This window comes from Marmota flaviventris, chromosome 2 (genome assembly GCF_047511675.1).
Source record: "Marmota flaviventris isolate mMarFla1 chromosome 2, mMarFla1.hap1, whole genome shotgun sequence".
NCBI lineage: Eukaryota > Metazoa > Chordata > Mammalia > Rodentia > Sciuridae > Marmota > Marmota flaviventris.
The window spans coordinates 185,894,996-185,912,148 of NC_092499.1; the positions used below are offsets into that span (position 1 = coordinate 185,894,996).

Genomic DNA, 17,153 nt, shown 5'->3' on the forward strand with positions numbered 1-17,153 from the left:
TGCCTCAGGACAGGATATGCAAAAAGGAGAGGCCAGGCCCCTATGCACCTCACAAGTTGGGGGCTCTCAGTGGACCAGGTGTCAGTGAAGGGACTTGTTGAGGGGGGCCAGGTGGAGGCCAGCTGTGGTGGGAGAAAGGGACCCATGGGTACGAACAGCTGCTTTGAAGCATTAATAGATCTCAATGTGTCCTGTTTCCAGGAGCCTGACTATGGGGCCCTGTACGAAGGCCGTAACCCTGGCTTCTATGTGGAGGCAAACCCTATGCCGACTTTCAAGGTACAGCTAGCCCTCGGAACAGGAAGCTAAGGCAGAGGGCATCTCCAACTGCTTAGCTTAGCTGCATTTTTGTATTCTGGGCCTGTCTGTGGTCTGTGTGGAAAAGTGATTGTGGTTTGCTAAGGCCCAGGATGTTGTGAGAGATGTGTAGCTCTCCTGGGGCTGACCCACACCTTAGCCCTGTCCTCTGAGTTAGCTTGACCCTTCCAGATTGTTCCCTAGGGGTAACTCCATTTCTTCCCTGGGTGACAGCAGAGATGGGAAGCACACTGGTCAGTTGCTCTCTTGTGGAAAATCTTATAGGATTTTCCTCTTACCTCTGAGGTATTGGAGAGGATGCCCTATTTCTTACCCCCTCTTCTCAGCAGCCAGGGGCTCCTCAGAGATGAGGAATGATGGGGTTCCAGCCATGCCCATAGGCTGTAGGGCTACTGCAGAATCTCCCTTGCTGGCCTGCCAGCCCTGTTCTCTGGGGCCCAGGGTGGGGGTTGCAGAGTTCTACCTAGATAGCCAGGAGCTTCCCTGGCAGAGGCCCTCCCTCTCTCCACCCTGTCTGCCCTGGAGCCTCCTGCAGGGCAGTGTGGTGGTGAGGACTGTAACTAGGGCTAGTTGCCGGCAGTGGCCTCTCTCCTGACCTCAGCCTGGATGGGAAGTGTAAGCACGTGTAAGTACACGTGAATCCTCTAATCAGGAGCCATAGGGAGGGCCTGTTTGCTTTAACCCACGTGTTTCACCCCTGCAGTGTGCAGTGAAAGCCCTCTTTGACTATAAGGCCCAGAGAGAGGATGAGCTGACTTTCACCAAGAGCGCCATCATCCAGAATGTGGAGAAACAAGATGGTGGCTGGTGAGCCTGCCCTTGGAGCCAGAGAGCCTGTGATGTGGTGGGCCAGGAGTCCAGGGCCCCAGCCATGTGCTCTGTGGAGTGTGTGTCGTCTGTGTGCACCAGCAGTGCCTGTCTTGGCCTGCTTTAGGTGTGGGAGCCCCATCTAAGGATGCTGTCCTTGTGGGAGTTTGGGGTGATTGCTGAGGGTTAGCACCATGTGGCTCCCACAGGTGGCGAGGGGACTATGGTGGGAAGAAGCAGCTGTGGTTCCCGTCAAACTATGTGGAAGAGATGGTCAACCCAGCAGCCCTGGAGCCTGAGAGGGAGGTGAGTCCAGAGCCACACTGGCCTGGGATTTCCCTCTCCCAGGGTCTTCCTCTGCACACATCCATCACACATGGTCCCAGGCCAGCCTGTGTCGTCACAGGACTTATTGTTACACACATGCAGCCTCACACAGGTGGTGTGGCAGCTGTGCTGACCATCCTCTGGGCTTTGCTTCCACAGCACTTGGACGAGAACAGCCCGCTGGGGGACTTATTGCGGGGGGTTGTGGATGTGCCCGCCTGTCAGATTGGTGAGCTCCCATCCTTTCCTCTTGGCTTGCACAGTGTTCCTTGGGTCAGGCTCTTAGGAGGAAGCCAATGGCTGAACCCTCACTTTCCCCATATTCTGGACACCCCTGAACACACTAGGCTCTCTTTGGCCCCTGCATGCTCGCCCTGTGCCAGGCACTGTGGAGTCAGTCAGGATCATCAGAGAGCAAACATTTTGATGGCTGGCTGACTGACATCCATAGTTCTAATGGGTTGGGCAGCAGGGGTGTGTGACAGGCTTGGAGTTGGATGGGGTGGAGACATGGCCTGAGGAAGAGGCCTGAGTCGGGCAGAGCTGGGTTTGGAACTCTGGTGCCATCACTACTGACAGAGACTTGTGTCCGAGTTGAAATGTTCTTTGTAAAATGAGTCTGCACAGTGATCTAACCCACCCAAAGGTGTGGTAAGGAGGAAATGAGATGAGATAGAATTCATTTGAGCCAGTGCCAGGGGTATGGAACAGGGAACACAGCTGTTTTTCCTCATTATCCCAGCCATCCGTCCTGAGGGCAAGAACAACCGGCTCTTCGTCTTCTCCATCAGCCTGGCATCAGTGGCCCACTGGTCCCTGGATGTTGCAGCTGATTCCCAGGAGGAGCTGCAGGACTGGGTGAAGAAGATCCGTGAAGTGGCCCAGACTGCAGACGCCAGGGTGAGAATCTGTTAGAACCTGAAAGGTGTTGGTGGGGGATTTGGTGGGCAGGATATGGGTGTGTCAGGGAGCCATGGCCTCCAACTCCCAGCACCAGTCCTCTCAGCACAGCAGGTAGCTGACTGTTCTTGCCATACCATGGACCCTGCCTTAGGCAGGGACCCAGAAGAAACAGACGCCTAAAGCAGTATGGTATGCTTAGGAAATGTGAAGTTGGAGGTACAGTCATCCGAGTCAGCTTAGTGGGCAGTTTAATAAAAGGCAAGAAGAGCTAAGAGAAGTCCAGGGCTGGAAGCAGGACAGGTACTCAAGAGGCTTAGGTGAGATGAGGCGGTCTAGAATAGGAAGAGGGCCTGGGTGGACTCCTGAGAGATTGCCCGGGAAGCACAGGCAGAGAGGCTAGAGGCTGCTAGGGAGCCGGGGGGTTCTGATAAGTTGCAGGCTGCAGAGGTGCAGCCAAGTGAGATAAGAAACAAAGTGCCCACCAGATTGAGCAGCAGCAAATGGTCTTGGTGACAGGACTGAGGCATGGGAGTGGCATGAGTGAGTGCAGGGAGTCTACAGTGGCTGGCCATGAGGGAGAGGGTGGAAGCTGGGGGTTTGGTGGGGAGTGGGAAGAGAAGCCCCTTCCATGAAGCCTGGAAACAGAGGCCTTCTCAAGGGTAAGGGAGCTCCTGCTAGGAGGCTGATGCCCAGTGTTTGATGGGCAGATCTGTAGCTGCTATGGAAAACAGGAACCAGAGGAGAGGACTGGGGTGGTAAGGCTTGCCAGGAGTGTACCTTGGGGAAGATGAGGTGCTGGGAGGCTGAAGGGCTGGATCCTGGGTCTAGACTGAAAAGGAAAGGAGGAGTCTGAGTAGAGGAGCTACCCAAAGAAGAAGCATGGAAACAACTGGAGTTCCAGGGGAAAGGGGACAGGAGAGCATTTGAGACTGGGTCTCTGCAGCTGGTATTAGACATGGAGAGGAGGGAGCTCTGTGGTAACTAAGGTGGTGAGAATCTTCCTTAGGTGCAGACAGAGATGGAGGTGGGGCATGAGTCCCCAGAATGATCTCAGGTAACCAAAAGGAGTTTTTTGCTCTGGGATGAGACTGCGTAAGGAAGTATTAGAAAGCATCACTGAGGAGCACAGCCAGCCCTGGGGTTCCCTGCCCTTAGGACATGGCTGGTAGTGAGAATTCTACCTTCTTAAGAGAGTTGGAGGACTCTGCTCAGGAACAGAATAATGAGGACTGTGACCTTATATATTGTCTGGTGGGGTCTAGAAGGTGTAGGGGATGGGAGAGAGGGCCCCAGAGCACCTGCAGTGTGGGTGTACCCAAGGCTGGCAGGGGCTTCCTTCTCCTGGGTAGGGCTCTAGCCTGGGGCTACAGGGCCTTGTGTGTGTCACCAGCTCACCGAGGGGAAGATGATGGAACGGAGGAAGAAGATTGCCCTTGAGCTCTCTGAGCTTGTCGTCTACTGCAGGCCTGTTCCCTTCGATGAAGAGAGTAAGGCGGGGCCCAGGTTGGGGGGGGGGGCGGTGTGCTTGGGGCCTGGCGGTGCCTGCATTCTCCAGTGCTGGTGCAAGAGGAGTGTTTAGTGTCCTCCCCACCAGTGCCTGCAGACAGACTTTGTCTCCCTTTTGGCTCAGAGATTGGCACAGAACGTGCCTGCTACCGGGACATGTCGTCTTTCCCGGAAACCAAGGCTGAGAAATATGTGAACAAGGCCAAAGGCAAGAAGTTTCTCCAGTACAATCGGCTGCAGCTCTCCCGCATCTACCCCAAGGGCCAACGGCTGGACTCCTCCAATTATGATCCTTTGCCCATGTGGATCTGTGGCAGTCAACTTGTGGCCCTCAACTTCCAGACCCCAGGTAAGGCAGTGCCCTGGTGGGCAGGGGAGACCTGGGGTAGTTGGGCTGGGATGCACAGTAACTGGCTCTTGCAGACAAGCCCATGCAGATGAACCAGGCCCTTTTCATGGCCGGTGGACACTGTGGTTACGTGCTACAGCCAAGCACCATGCGAGACGAGGCCTTTGACCCCTTTGACAAGAGCAGCCTCCGTGGACTGGAGCCCTGTGCCATCTGCATTGAGGTAGGTGGTGCTCACCTGTGGGGCTTCAGGGTGGGAAAGGGATGCCCTTGGCTAAGGAATATTTTTGTTTTGTTGTTTTTGTACCAGGCACTTAGCCATTGAGCCACATCCCCTGCCCTTTTTAGAGACAGTCTTGCTGATTTGCGTAGGGCCTTGCTAAGTTGCTGAGGCTGGCTTTGAACTCGTGAATCCTCCTGCCTGCCTCATCCTCCTGAGCAGCTGGGATTACAGGCGTGCACCGCCGCTCATTTTGACACTGAGCTGGCCAAGAGTAGAGATTGTTTGGGACATCAGAGCTGGGAACTGCTGGCATGCTGGGGCAAGGGTACAGATCAGCATTTCCTGGGTCTTAGGGGCACTGGATCTGGCCTTATGTTTGAAGACACAACTCTCCTAATATAGAAAGTAGTCAGCTGTGGGTCCTTGCTGTGGAGCTGAGCTGACTGTGTTCCCATCTTGGCACCAAACGAATCAGGTTCCAGTAAGGCCAAGCTGTAGGAAGCCACTAACTGGCAAGAGTAGGCTGGTCAGAAAGGCAGAGGATGGGCCTGGGGCTAGGGCCCCATTGACCATTGAGCCACATCCCTGCCCTTTTTTATGTTTCATTTAGAGACAGGGCCTGTGATGAGCCAGGAGCCTGCAGGAGCAAGCAAGAGTTAAGCTTGCTCAAGAGACCAGCAGCCTCCTGGCACCCATGCTCCCAGAGCTCCCCAGCACATGCCTGCTGAAAAGTTGCGACAGGGGCCAACCCAGTGCTGTGGGTTCAGGGTGGGAGAGACCTGAGCAGAGTCTTAGAGGAGTGTAGGAGCATGAGCACATGACCTGAGTTGGGCATATTGAGGATGGGTGCAGAGCCATGGGTAAATTTTTTTTTTTTTTTTTTTTTTTTGTCCTAAGGGGAAATAATTTCAAAGACTTCCATATTGAAATGGATTTAACATGAAGTGGATTGCAAAACTCAAAAATTTTGTCCCAAGTTCCAATAAATTGGTATAGGCAGCAACTGCTCTGGATCCCCTTAGGACCCTGACTTAATGGGCTGTGTCTTTGAGGCCCAGCAGAGGGCGCACTGTCCCTATGTCACATTTGCTGCCTGAGTCTCCTGCAGTGGAGACTGCTGGAGCCGGACAGCCCTACCCCACCTTTGCCTGCCTCACAGGTGTTGGGGGCCCGGCACTTGCCGAAGAATGGCCGGGGCATCGTGTGTCCTTTTGTGGAGATTGAGGTGGCTGGAGCTGAGTATGACAGTACCAAACAGAAGACCGAGTTTGTGGGTGAGTCTACCTTCCCCAGTCACTGCCTCACCCTCCTGGGCACTGATGTCCTCTCCCCACAGGTTCCGCCATACTCTTAGTGGTGTCCTGAAACCTTTTGCCCCTAATTTCACAGTGGACAATGGACTGAACCCTGTGTGGCCAGCCAAGCCTTTCCAGTTCCAGATCAGTAACCCTGAATTTGCCTTCCTTCGCTTTGTGGTCTATGAGGAAGACATGTTTAGTGACCAGAACTTTTTGGCTCAGGCTACTTTCCCAGTCAAAGGCCTGAAAATAGGTGAGGACCCTTTCTCCATATAATGCCCTATGGCCTTGCTGCCAGGGTGGGGCCACTTGCTTGGTGCCCTCCTGTGCTGAGGGCCAGGCTTTCCTCCTGTTAGGATACAGAGCAGTGCCTTTGAAGAACAACTACAGTGAGGACCTGGAGTTGGCCTCTCTGCTCATTAAGATTGACATTTTCCCTGCCAAGGTAACTATCAGGGTGGGTAGGCTAGCTTGGGGAGAGGGTGGGGAGCCTCCTGAGGTACAGAGGACCCCTTGACTTGCCTTTGTTGAGCAGGAGAATGGTGACCTCAGTCCCTTCAGTGGTACATCCCTGCGGGAGCGGTGCTCAGATGCCTCCAGCCAGCTGTTTCATGGCCGGCCCCGGGAAGGCTCCTTTGAAGCCCGCTACCAGCAGCCATTTGAGGACTTCCGCATCTCCCAGGAGCATCTCACAGACCACTTTGACAGTCGGGAGCGAAGGTGAGGGTGGTAGGGGGAAGGTGGTCAATGTGCAGCTTGGAAAGGGCTGCTGGATTCAGGAAGACCTGGGTCCTGCTTCTCCAGCATTTCTCCTGGATAGAAAAGCTTTGTTTTGCTCTGGGCTATCCCGTTGATCTACCAGGTCCTACTGACAGTAAGGACACTCTTCCTTTCGTCCAGGGCCCCAAGGAGGACTCGGGTCAATGGAGACAACCGCCTCTAGTTGCGTCCCAGCTTGGTTGAGAGCAGCAGGTGCTGCACGCCTCGTGGGATGCCTTGGACTGGGTTTTGTGGAAGCCGCCTGCCATGGCAGCCTTCCTGGTCTTGCAGCCTGGAGTCTGGATTCCAGCAGCGAATGCTAGACAAAACCAAGCCATTAATGAGATGTACTGTTTTGGGCCTCCATGCCCAATTCTGGGTGAAGGCAAAAACTGTACTGTGTCTCGCACTAAGCACACACATCTGGCCCTGACTTCTGGAGATGGGTTCTTCCATCTTGTAGGGACAGAAGCAGGGCCGAAGCCCCTTGGAGAGGCTGCCTCAGCAGCATAGGAGGCTTCAAGGAGCCGCTGACATTCCTGAGTGGAGGAGGAGGAGCCGCCTTGCTGGGCCAGGGAAACAAAGTTTACATTGTCCTGTAGCTTTAAAACCACAGCTGGGCAGAGTAAGAGGGTAGATGCCCCCGCAGTTTAGCCCTGGAGCCAGGGTGGAGGAATGCAGGGCCTGTGTGGAGAAGGGCTCTGCCCTGCAGGGAGGAGGAGGACACAGCACAAGGGCACATTGCCCATGGCCGGGAATACTACCCAGCCTGAAAGATACAGGGGATCATGATAAAAATAGCAGTATTATTTTTCTTCTCAGTGGTAGCATAACTAAGTTATTTACTCCTTCTGCTCCTCACCCTTGAAGGGCCATCTCAGAGCAGAGCCTTTGGGAGCGGCAGCCAGCTGTGTTGGGTGGGGCTCAGTGTGGGGTATTAAGGCACCAAGGGGTGGAGGAACGGGAGGGGAAGAGAAGAAAGGGCCAAGCCTATCCTGGTGAGCTTTTTATTTCTTTTTCTTTTTCTTTTCTTTTTTTTTTTTTTTTTTTAAGCAATGAAATGAAGACTCAATCTATTCTCCCTTAGGAACAGGAAGGGAATTAAGGAGCTGCTGCCTCACAGGTAGGGAGAGTCAGTCAGTCAGGTGCTGACCCAAGGTGTTGGCTCAGCACAACTTTTGTCTAGTTGGTAAAAATATGCAGGGAAGGAGATGGAAAGCTCGGGAAGGCAGCCCCTACCTCTGAGGATAGAGGCTGGGGTCCAGGCCCGTGGGCGCAATGGTGCCTCATAGCATAGCCAGCATTCAGCACACGCAAACCCACTGCCCACGTTTGGGCTCAGGGTTGGCCATTTGCTAGTTCTGCTGCCCTCTTAAGATCTGACTGCCAAATAAATCATCCTCATGTCCTTTTTCCTTTAACTCGTATGCTTTGTGGAATGGGGGCTCAGGGAAACTGGTTGTCTGGTGATTATTTGGCAATAGAAGCTGTGTGAGACATTTCTGGAAACCTCTCAGGTCCAGCCAATCTTCTTTCTGGACGAACGGGAGGTATAAGGCCACCTTCTCACCTGTAAGAGCTTCACCATCCCATTATGGAGAGAGGATGGTTGGTTGGTCCTTTTGCACAGAGAGGTGGTTGGTGGGAATCCCTTTTTCCTGCTTCAGATTCTTGTGGACCAAGGAGAAAGTGTTCCTTCTGGAGCAGGGAGTGGTCTGCTGGCATTGCAGATAGATAGGGCCCATCCATGTCGCCATGTGATGACAGTCTGTTGGTGCTGACCACAGTAATGCCTTCATTGACTGAACAAGTGTCCTGGAATGTGGCCTGAGGGAGGCCCATCTCTGCCTTCCCTTAGCAGCTTCCAGGACAAAAGGCTCACCTGCTGAGGGCTCTTTACCACATTGCCTTTGCCTCTACTGCTGTTTGATCCTTCCTAGTGGAAAATATCCTTAGTCGAGCAAACATACAAATCAGTTTCATTTCACATTCCTCCAGCCATACCTGACCATTGCTGATTGACCCAGTGGGGACCATCTTTGTTGGACTGAATGTTTTGGCACCCTGTGGTCAGTTGCCTCACCTACACACAGGCTGTGCACCTGGGACAGTGGGTGGCACTGCCTTCCACCCACTGGAAGTCTCAACCCTGGTAACACCCGACTACCCTCCATGGAGTCTCTGAAAAACACTGGCACCTGAACACTCTCTCCCTTGGGTGTTGTTTGCGAGTTCCTTAGGTGATGACATTGAGTGATCAGGGTTAAGAAGCACTGACTCTGGCAGAGGAAACCAGAAGAAACAGGGTCAGAGGGGAAGTGAATGTTACCAGGAACAGAGGCAAAGAGAAGTGGCCCATCTCCCAGCTGGCTGGCAGACCAGGGACAAGTGGAAAGGGTCAAAGGAGCAGACTTTAGCTTTCAACAGCTTTTACCCAGTGGACACAAGCGGAGAACATTGCCAACAAGGTCTGAGCATTCCACTTCCTGCCACAGGGCAAAAGGCTGCTCTTCAGGAAGAAAGCAGGAGCAGTTTGTGATCTCGGTTGAGGAAACCCATTAAAAAGTATAGCGCAGGGGCTGGGGTTATGGCTCAGTGGTAGAGTGCTCACCTCGCGCATGCAAGGCCCTGGGTTCGACCCTCAGCACCACATAAAAATAATAAAGTTATTTTTTAAAAAAGAAGTATTTTAGCGCAAAAAGGGCAGGAGGTTTCCTCCTACGGAGCACATCCTGGACTTCAATCTAAGGGATGGACCTGGGGCAAGAAGAATCTTAACTTGCCTACCAGCTCACCATATTGATTCTCTTGAAGGGAAAAAGAACGGTATCAGGGTGTTCTGCCACACCAGCAAAGTGAACAAAAAGGTCATGCCTCCTTGGTCAAGCCCTCAGCCTGAGTATTCTCCCCGGGTCCTCCCGGGGTTAATCTGAGCATTTTGTACAATAGGACTTAGGCTAAAACCAAGTTGCAAAATTCGACTAAATTTTTTTTGGGGGGTGGCACAAGGAAAAGGAGACAGACATTAAGGCACAATAATAATTTTGGTGGCAACCATTCTAGAATGGAGAGGAACTCTACTTGTCCACCAAAGTTTGTAAGTTTGTGATCAAGTTTGGCCCACAGGATACATAAGCCAGTTTTTTCCCCCTTGACTCCCCATAAAATACGTCAGCAGATGTAAAATATATGTACATTTTTATTTAGGAACGATCAAAAGGTTTGAAGTACCATTGAGGCCCATCTCAAACTGTACAAGTAGTTTGTCCCTGTTCCCCTCCCTTATCCAAGTCCACAGATACAAAAATCTAGGAAATGTGCAATTTGCATCTTAGAAATAGCAGCATCCCCACAGGGGACCTTGTGAGGCCTGGAGACCCAGCCCAAAGAGGGCAACCCCATGCCTCCCGCCTCAGCACCACCACAGTCCACACCAAAGGTAAGCTCCATCTTTGTCAAAAGATTTATGCAGAGTAAAGAATTCCCCTTCCACTCAGACCCAAATGACAGAGCATGCCTTTTTCTCAGTTTGGTTTCATGCTTGGTCACAATAGGAGGTGGGACCCTCAAATAGTTTAGAGTTTCAGTTTGCCTCTGGACAAACAGGACACTAGCCCTTCACTCATTACTCGGATGATCACTTCTGCAGTTGTCCCTAGGAGACAGGAAGCACTCCAGAGGCAAATTGCTCACGTCACTCCCCAGGCTCACTTCTCAGTAGTCTGGCCCACAGAGAACAAAGGGGTTTGCACTGAAGACCAGAACATAAATGGGTGCTAGAGGACTAGGAGTCAGGACTTAGTGAGAAAGGAATCTGCAGGCCTTTGGCAACCCCGAAAGACTGCATCAATAAGACTGAATGAACAACGGCCAGCAGGGCAGAGGGGAAGGTTGGCATATTTTGTTTTTAACAACAATTGTGGCACAGTCTGACCCTTCTGCCACAGCTAAGAAAGCAGCTGCTCAGGAATTGGCAGGAACTCACTACCCCAGTGTGATCATTGCTCCCCTGGCCCTCACCCAGTTTCCCAAGGAGCAACCCAGTTGTCATGGTGGAACCCTGCTTGTGAGTGGGTGCTAGCTTGCTCTCCAGCCAACAATCTCACTGCAAGAATGTATGGGCAAGAACCACGGGTGAATGAGAAGATATCTCTTTAAACACAAAGTACAGGGTTGATAGTACCATGTGACCCTCTTAATCATGTTTCTGCTCTGGAGCTTTGTGCTTGGGAAGGACTGAGCACTTGCAGTCTCTATCCCAGACTTTTCACCTTTGACTCCAATCAAATTAATTCAGAATCACCTAATTTTCATGGAAGGGAACCAAAAACAGCTGTTCATTAACACAGGCAGTTGCCCATGTGTGTGCACAACTGGCACATGTATGCATGCACATACCCAAGGAAGAGGCACTAATGGCAGGTGAACACAGGCCCCCCACAGGGTCCTGGCTTGCCACCTGCCCAGACAGCAGGAAGGCACCAGGCAGCAAAAAGAGCTACCCTCTCTTCTCTCCACTCTGCCCAGTTCCTGCCAAAACCTCAGGAAGGGCAGATAATAATCAGTAACTCCACAAATCCTCACGGTCCTGTAGACCCAAAGATCAAGGAAACAGGTACAGGCTCCTGTCCTCATCCATGTGGCAACCAGGGTCTGCCTGGTCTCATTCCCAGACTCCAGGGCAGTTAGTTACGAGTGGGTAGCTCCTGCTGGACCTTTAGCTAAAAAGGAATGCCTATCATTTCTGCAGGTTAGTGAAGGACCAAGTCCACTTTTAAAGAGAAGTTCAGGTTTACGGGCAGGACAGGATGGCTGACTAGTGTTGACAAGTGAGTCCAGGACATAAGACCCAAAAGCAGGCTCTCCATCCTCTCTAGGGCCACACATCTGTACAGGTTCATTATACCTCACAGCCAAGTGCAGGTGCTGGGTCAGCTGAGAGTACTTGGGTTTGCCGCTTCACCCCAGCTCCTAGTGTGGCCTGGACTCTGGCAGGAACAGATTCTATCCAAGGCCTGCCAGTTCCATTGGGATTTGGGGCTGGGCTGGGTAACAAGCCAGGCAGCACTGTGGTCACCACTTCCATCCAGTCATTTGGCCAAAACCAAAATGGTCACTTTGTTGATGACATCCCCACAGTCTCATCAGCCCTGGGTTGCATGGCTGCACATTTAAATGGGCCAGAGCAAACAGCACAGTGGGCATGTTGGGTTGAAGCCTAGGTCCCCTGCAGAGGGGACTTGTGCTCAGAGAAAGTCTGAAGCTCCACAGGCACTGAGCTCATCAGAGACCAGGTGCTCCTGGGAACCGTGTCCACTGTCAGGGAAGACAGAAAGAAGCCAAGCTGGGAGAAGTTGAAGAGGAGCTCCAGGCCCCACTAGCTGGCTTTGGTCAGGACAAGTTGGCGGTAAGACCCGCACACATCCAGAGGGCTTTTTTCCTCCAGCACACAACTGTGCTTTGAAAATGAGTGCGATGCATGAAAATTAAAACTTAATACAGAAGCACATCTCCTGCAAAGGTCAGACCAATGAACTTCCCCCAGGTAAACTGAACATGGGTGTGGGGGAAAAGCTCCAAGACTTGTTTTTAGATTTTCTTCCTGACTGGTTCTCTCCCGCCAACCTTTAAACATAGGCTGTGATGTTTGGACTGCAAAGCGACTAATCCAAGAATCCTGGTCCACATGCAGGTGAGGAAGATGACAAGCAAAAGGGCCCAAGACTGGAACAGTATAAGCAGACAAATCCCGAGGAAGGATGTGCAAAAAGACCAAGTCCAACCAGAGAGGCTACCCCCAACCCTCCATGGAAGGCAACTGGGGGACAGATGTGACAGAACCAGAAAGGAGAGGAAGGGAAGACAGGATAAAAACCCGCGAGAACCACATGGCAGCCTGTAGAACTCACTAGAGCTTCCTGATGGGATGGCCTCCTAAGGCCACTTAGGACGAGCCCGTGAGTGCAAGTGGAAGCCCTTAAGGTGCCACCGACACTCTGCCTTTTCTGCTTCCAGAGAGCAGAGTGCAGAGTCTTGGACCCAAGTGCTTTGGTCCACCTGACCAGCCACTTGTCACTCGGCCAAAAAAAGGAGCTCTCAGTCACTCTGAGCCATACAACTAGGGCCTTCTTTTTCAGGAACCCAAGAGACCTGAAAATACTTCCCCTCCCCAAATCAAATAGCTCTTCTATGGTCAAAAATTAAAACAGGTAATCAAAATATGTAAAAAGTATATTATCAAATTCAAATTTCCTTTATCAGAACTGTGATCTGGTTTCACCTAGTAGAACTTAATTTACAACCTCAAGTGAAAAACACAATAAACCAAACAGGCATAAGACACCAGCAATGAGAAACACTGGAAGACAATCCACTGCCTCTGATAAGCCCAGGTGCAGAGGGGAGGGGGGATCCGTCCTCTGGTAACATAAGCTTTTCTTCAGGAAAGAACAGCCGCCCACTCACCTTGCTTAACTTGGCAGCCCACAGCCAGTCTTTTATTGAAAGGGACAACACAGAATTTAACCCTTCAGCAGTGTGCAATACCAGTGATCTGTCTTGTGACAAGCTGCCGGCCTGGTGACCACACCCCCTCACCACCATTGTCAATGTGATTCTGGACTCTGGGCACATGTGGATGGGTCTCTGTGCTTGGCACCCGAAGCCCTGGGTTCCATAATGATATCCCTTTAAAGCACCTGCTTCATGACCACTTCTCAGTGTCATGTTTCAAGCAGAAGGTCCAAATCCCACTTTCTCACTCCCATTCAGGAGCTCAGGAAGAAGCAGGGTCTGTCCAGTCTGCGGGGCTCTTATCTGGTCAGTCTTACTGTTTGTCGTGTGCCCCTAGCTGATGGGAAGGGCCAACATCTGTGAGAAAAACATGCCAGTGCTGGCCTCACCATAACTACTCCATAACTACTCCACCCAAAAGATGAGCTAGTGCCTGGGGCTGGGGTGCAGGGTCCTGCACAAACTTGTCTACCATGGACAAGTTTTTTTCTGTTTTGCTGTTTGGGTTGTAAATTGAATGTCAACGCAGATAACCGCAAGAACCCTCTCTGCAGACACTAACGTTCAGCTGGTGCACACAGACTCGAGGTGAGGCTGGCAGGCATGGGCTGAGGCACAGAGTGGTTTCTCAGACACTTGGAGATGGCTTCATGCTGGGTTGCCACTGCCACCAGTGTACAGCAGTCCCTGCCCGCACACAGGCTGCTCCCCAACACCCACGTGCCGTGAAGCTCAAGTGTACACATCAGATGTTCACTTTACAAGTAAGGTAGCAAATGAATATCTGTACTGTATATGTGGATATATAAATTAATCTGAATGTACATAAAAACTAAAGGAAAGATTCCAAGTGTCTGTTCTCTGAAGGAAGGCGATCACTTGCCATTCTTGACAGTTCCTCAAAGGCTTTTGAGACTCATAGCTTCACTCCCCAAATGGAAAGGAAACAAAAATAGGCTGCAAAACTTGCAGAAGTATTCACAAGTCCCCAGTTTGAGACAAATAAGAGGTGGTCCCTATTGGGCTAGGGAGGGCTAAAGAAAACACTAATTTAGAACAATGGTTCGAGGGCTTTGAGTTTCCCAAGAAAGCCCTCTCCTAGAAGGCAGAGGCTGCTGGCACCAAGCTCATCCCCACACCAAGCTCAGCCCAGCCAGCAAGATGGTGTGACTGCTCCACTTTCCTGGGTACATAGAGTGTAACCAGCGCTTAATGCCTGAGCCCTTCCCTGCCCAGGTCTCTTGGTGCCCCAGGCAGCCCAGGCCCAGCAGGAGGGGCCTCCACGTGTGCCTGGCACTGCAGGAACCAATGTCTTTGGTTCACTTCTAAGAGGTTGGTGAGGCCACAGGTGACACATCCTCAACCCACCCCCTTTGCTAGAGTGGCCGGTCTTGAGGAAATCGGGGCTTTTCTAGTTAGTACAACTCTGTAAGTTTCCCATTGTTTCAAAGGCTTCTTTTCCTGTGATTTTCTCAATTCAAAGGAGGACGTGAGGGTTAGACTACATAAGCATTCTTATTTCCAAGTTTAGGGACATAAATGCAGAACTTCAGAGACTCCCTCACAAGGACCTGTCCAGTGATGTCCAGCACCTCTGGGTATCTGCCCAGCATGCTGGCCAGGCCCTTGGTGTGTGCTTGCAGCGTTCCAGATGTTCTGCCAGGAACTCCCACCCACAGGTCTTGGTGCTCAAGTCCACTCCAGCTCTGATAATTCCCCACGGTCTACGAATCCATTCAGCCCTCCCTCTTACTCTCCTGAGAGCTTCTGTAGTAAGTGGGGGGACAGGGCTCTCAACACTGCAGTAGCCAGGACTGCAGGCTGTAGCTATACCTTTCTTCACCCACCTTCTCCCCGTTTCCTTTCTTCATTTTCCTCTCACTATAAAGGTGTCTACATTTCTACACTAAAGAAAGAAAGAAAGAAAGAAAACACGGTGGGGGTGGGGGGCACATAGGTCAGTATATTAGGCTTAACAACAAATATTTCTTTAATTGATCTGATAACTGTAAAGTTATGGTCCATGATTCAAACTCCCACCAAAAAAAAAAAAAAAAAAAAGCAGAATTAAGGTAACACCTGAAGAGGAGAGTGGCCAGGATCCAGCACTACTCGCACAGCCAGGCCATTTTCTGACCTAAGGGCAACAACAGGCTCTGCACCAACCAGCCCACAAAGCAAGCCTGGCTCCAAAAGTGGCTGGTCACCACTTAACATGACAGAGAGCTCTTCAATGGTATCCTTCTGTGAGGAAAGCAGAGAGGCCTGGGGGCCGGGATACAGTTCTGAGCATCTTTAACCCCTGCCTGCCCATGGAAAGTGAGGGCATCAGTGGCTCCAGTGCTCCCCAGAGAACAAACGGCACATTCAGAGATGATGTGAACAACATCCCACTTTGCTAACCAAAGTGTCTATATAATGAAAGTGTTTGTAATCTGGTATTTTATTAAATGTAGAGAGGCAATGTTTGTTAAAACTTGATTCTGTCTATGAATATGAAGTCTGAACTGCTTTATCCCTGGGAGGCCAAGGGAAGGTCCTACACTGTGGGAGGAAGGACTGGCAGAACCCCTTCTTGCCACTTGCTTGGTGGCAACAGGCTCTGGGCTATCTGCAAGGCCTCTGGAGGCCTTCTTGGGTACCCAGTGGCTGGCCATGGAAACGACATGTGGCAGCAGAGAGGCAGGTTCAGCTGTTCCATGTGGCAGGCAGCATCCCAGATGGGCCGGTCCTTCAGAGTAATCGGATCAATTTCAGTCTGTTTCTGAGGAGAAAACACAGGCCTGTCACTCCACAGCTGCTGCAATCTGTACAGCCCCCAGGGCAGCCTGGTCCTCACTATGCCAGGGTGGCATCACTGGATTTGGGGACTTCTTAACTCCATGAGCAATGCCTTCCTGCCAGCCACTCCCCCATCTCCAGCCTGAGGAAAGGTGAAAAAGAGCAAGTGGGTTAAGGATGATGGCTGATGTGCCAAGACCTCTAGTCTCTTTGCAGAATGGCTGCCAAACCCCTGGCCTCAAAGCTGGAGCATCAGCATGGCCTCTCCACACCCACAAACCCTACCTTGCCTCACCCCAGTGCTACAGGCAGCCACCACCTCCTGCAAGCCCTGTCTTCTACACCTCACGCTGCCTTCTCCCTCACCACCCCCTGGAACATGCTGCCCTCATATCACAACAGCTGGGTTCAGCATCCATAAATTTTTTTGAGGGGGAGGGAGTACTGGGGACTCCCAGGGGAGCTTTACCACAGAGCCACATTCCCCAGTCCTTTTTATTTTTTGAAACAGAGTCTTGCTAAGTTTCTTAGGCCCTTGTTATGTTGCTGAGGCTGGCTTTGAACATGCAATCCTTCTGTCTCCCTCTCCTGAATCGCTGGGATTACAGGTGTGCATCACCACCCAGCTGCCATGATTTCTTTATATACTCTTTCTTCCCCTTTCTCGCTCCTAGGATTCCTATAATAAATATATCAGTATGTTTAATGATGCCTCATAGGTCCCTTAGACTCTGTTCATTTCCCTTCATTCTTTTCTCTTTTCTTATCCTTTGGATAACTTCAATCATCTAAACTTTAGATTCACTGCTCAAATCTGCTGTTGAACCCTTCTAATAAACTTTCCATTTCAGTGATTGTACTTTTCAGCTCTAGAGTTTGGTTCCCCCTTTTATAATTTCTATCTTTTTATTGATAGGCTTGTTATTCATGTAGAGTTTTCCTGATTGACTTCAGTTCTTTGTTCATGATTTCCTTCAGTTCACTAAACTTCTGTAAGATAGCTGATTTAACATCTTTGACTAATAATTCCAGTGTCTAGACTTACTGAAGGATGGTGTCTGACTGCTGTGAATGGGCCATGCTTTCTGATTTCTTTGTATGTTTTGCAATTTTTTGTTGAGAACTAGAATTTCTGAAGACTGTGTAGTAACTCAAAATCTAATTCTCTCCATCTCCAGCATTGTTAATTTTTTTCTTTTTGAGGATTAGAGCCTTCTGTGAACTTTTCCAAACCATTTTTGCAAAATGGTATTCCTTGTGGTATGGGGTCACTGAAGTTTCTGTTCTGTGGTCTCTGTGGCCACCTAAGTTTTCTTTAAATGTTTGACTCACCAAAAGGGGGAATTTTTTAAAAGAGTACTGTCTCTTT

The 17,153-nt window shown here is 51.0% G+C and overlaps 2 protein-coding genes across 11 annotated transcripts in view; one reads left to right on the forward strand and one right to left on the reverse strand.

Moving 5' to 3' along the window:
* Positions 1-7,911, forward strand: part of Plcg1 (phospholipase C gamma 1) — a 33,855-nt gene extending 25,944 nt beyond the window's left edge. For both annotated transcript variants that reach the window (XM_027945142.3, XM_071608922.1), the window contains exons 21-33: positions 202-279; positions 1,022-1,125; positions 1,335-1,431; positions 1,612-1,681; positions 2,195-2,352; positions 3,746-3,842; positions 3,986-4,210; positions 4,285-4,433; positions 5,593-5,707; positions 5,823-5,984; positions 6,088-6,176; positions 6,267-6,451; positions 6,632-7,911. In XM_027945142.3, the coding sequence (XP_027800943.1) occupies positions 202-279; positions 1,022-1,125; positions 1,335-1,431; positions 1,612-1,681; positions 2,195-2,352; positions 3,746-3,842; positions 3,986-4,210; positions 4,285-4,433; positions 5,593-5,707; positions 5,823-5,984; positions 6,088-6,176; positions 6,267-6,451; positions 6,632-6,674 (1,572 nt within the window). In that variant the 3' untranslated portion in view covers positions 6,675-7,911. The remainder of the gene's footprint in view (positions 1-201; positions 280-1,021; positions 1,126-1,334; positions 1,432-1,611; positions 1,682-2,194; positions 2,353-3,745; positions 3,843-3,985; positions 4,211-4,284; positions 4,434-5,592; positions 5,708-5,822; positions 5,985-6,087; positions 6,177-6,266; positions 6,452-6,631) is intronic.
* A 7,762-nt stretch (positions 7,912-15,673) lies between these two features.
* Zhx3 (zinc fingers and homeoboxes 3) overlaps positions 15,674-17,153 on the reverse strand; it is a 115,247-nt gene continuing 113,767 nt past the window's right edge. For 8 of the 9 annotated variants that reach the window (XM_071608923.1, XM_027945241.2, XM_071608929.1 and 5 more), the window contains one exon: positions 15,774-15,926. In XM_071608923.1, coding sequence (XP_071465024.1) covers positions 15,790-15,926 — 137 coding nt within the window. In that variant the 3' untranslated portion in view covers positions 15,774-15,789. The other variant, XM_027945242.3, reaches the window with a different exon arrangement.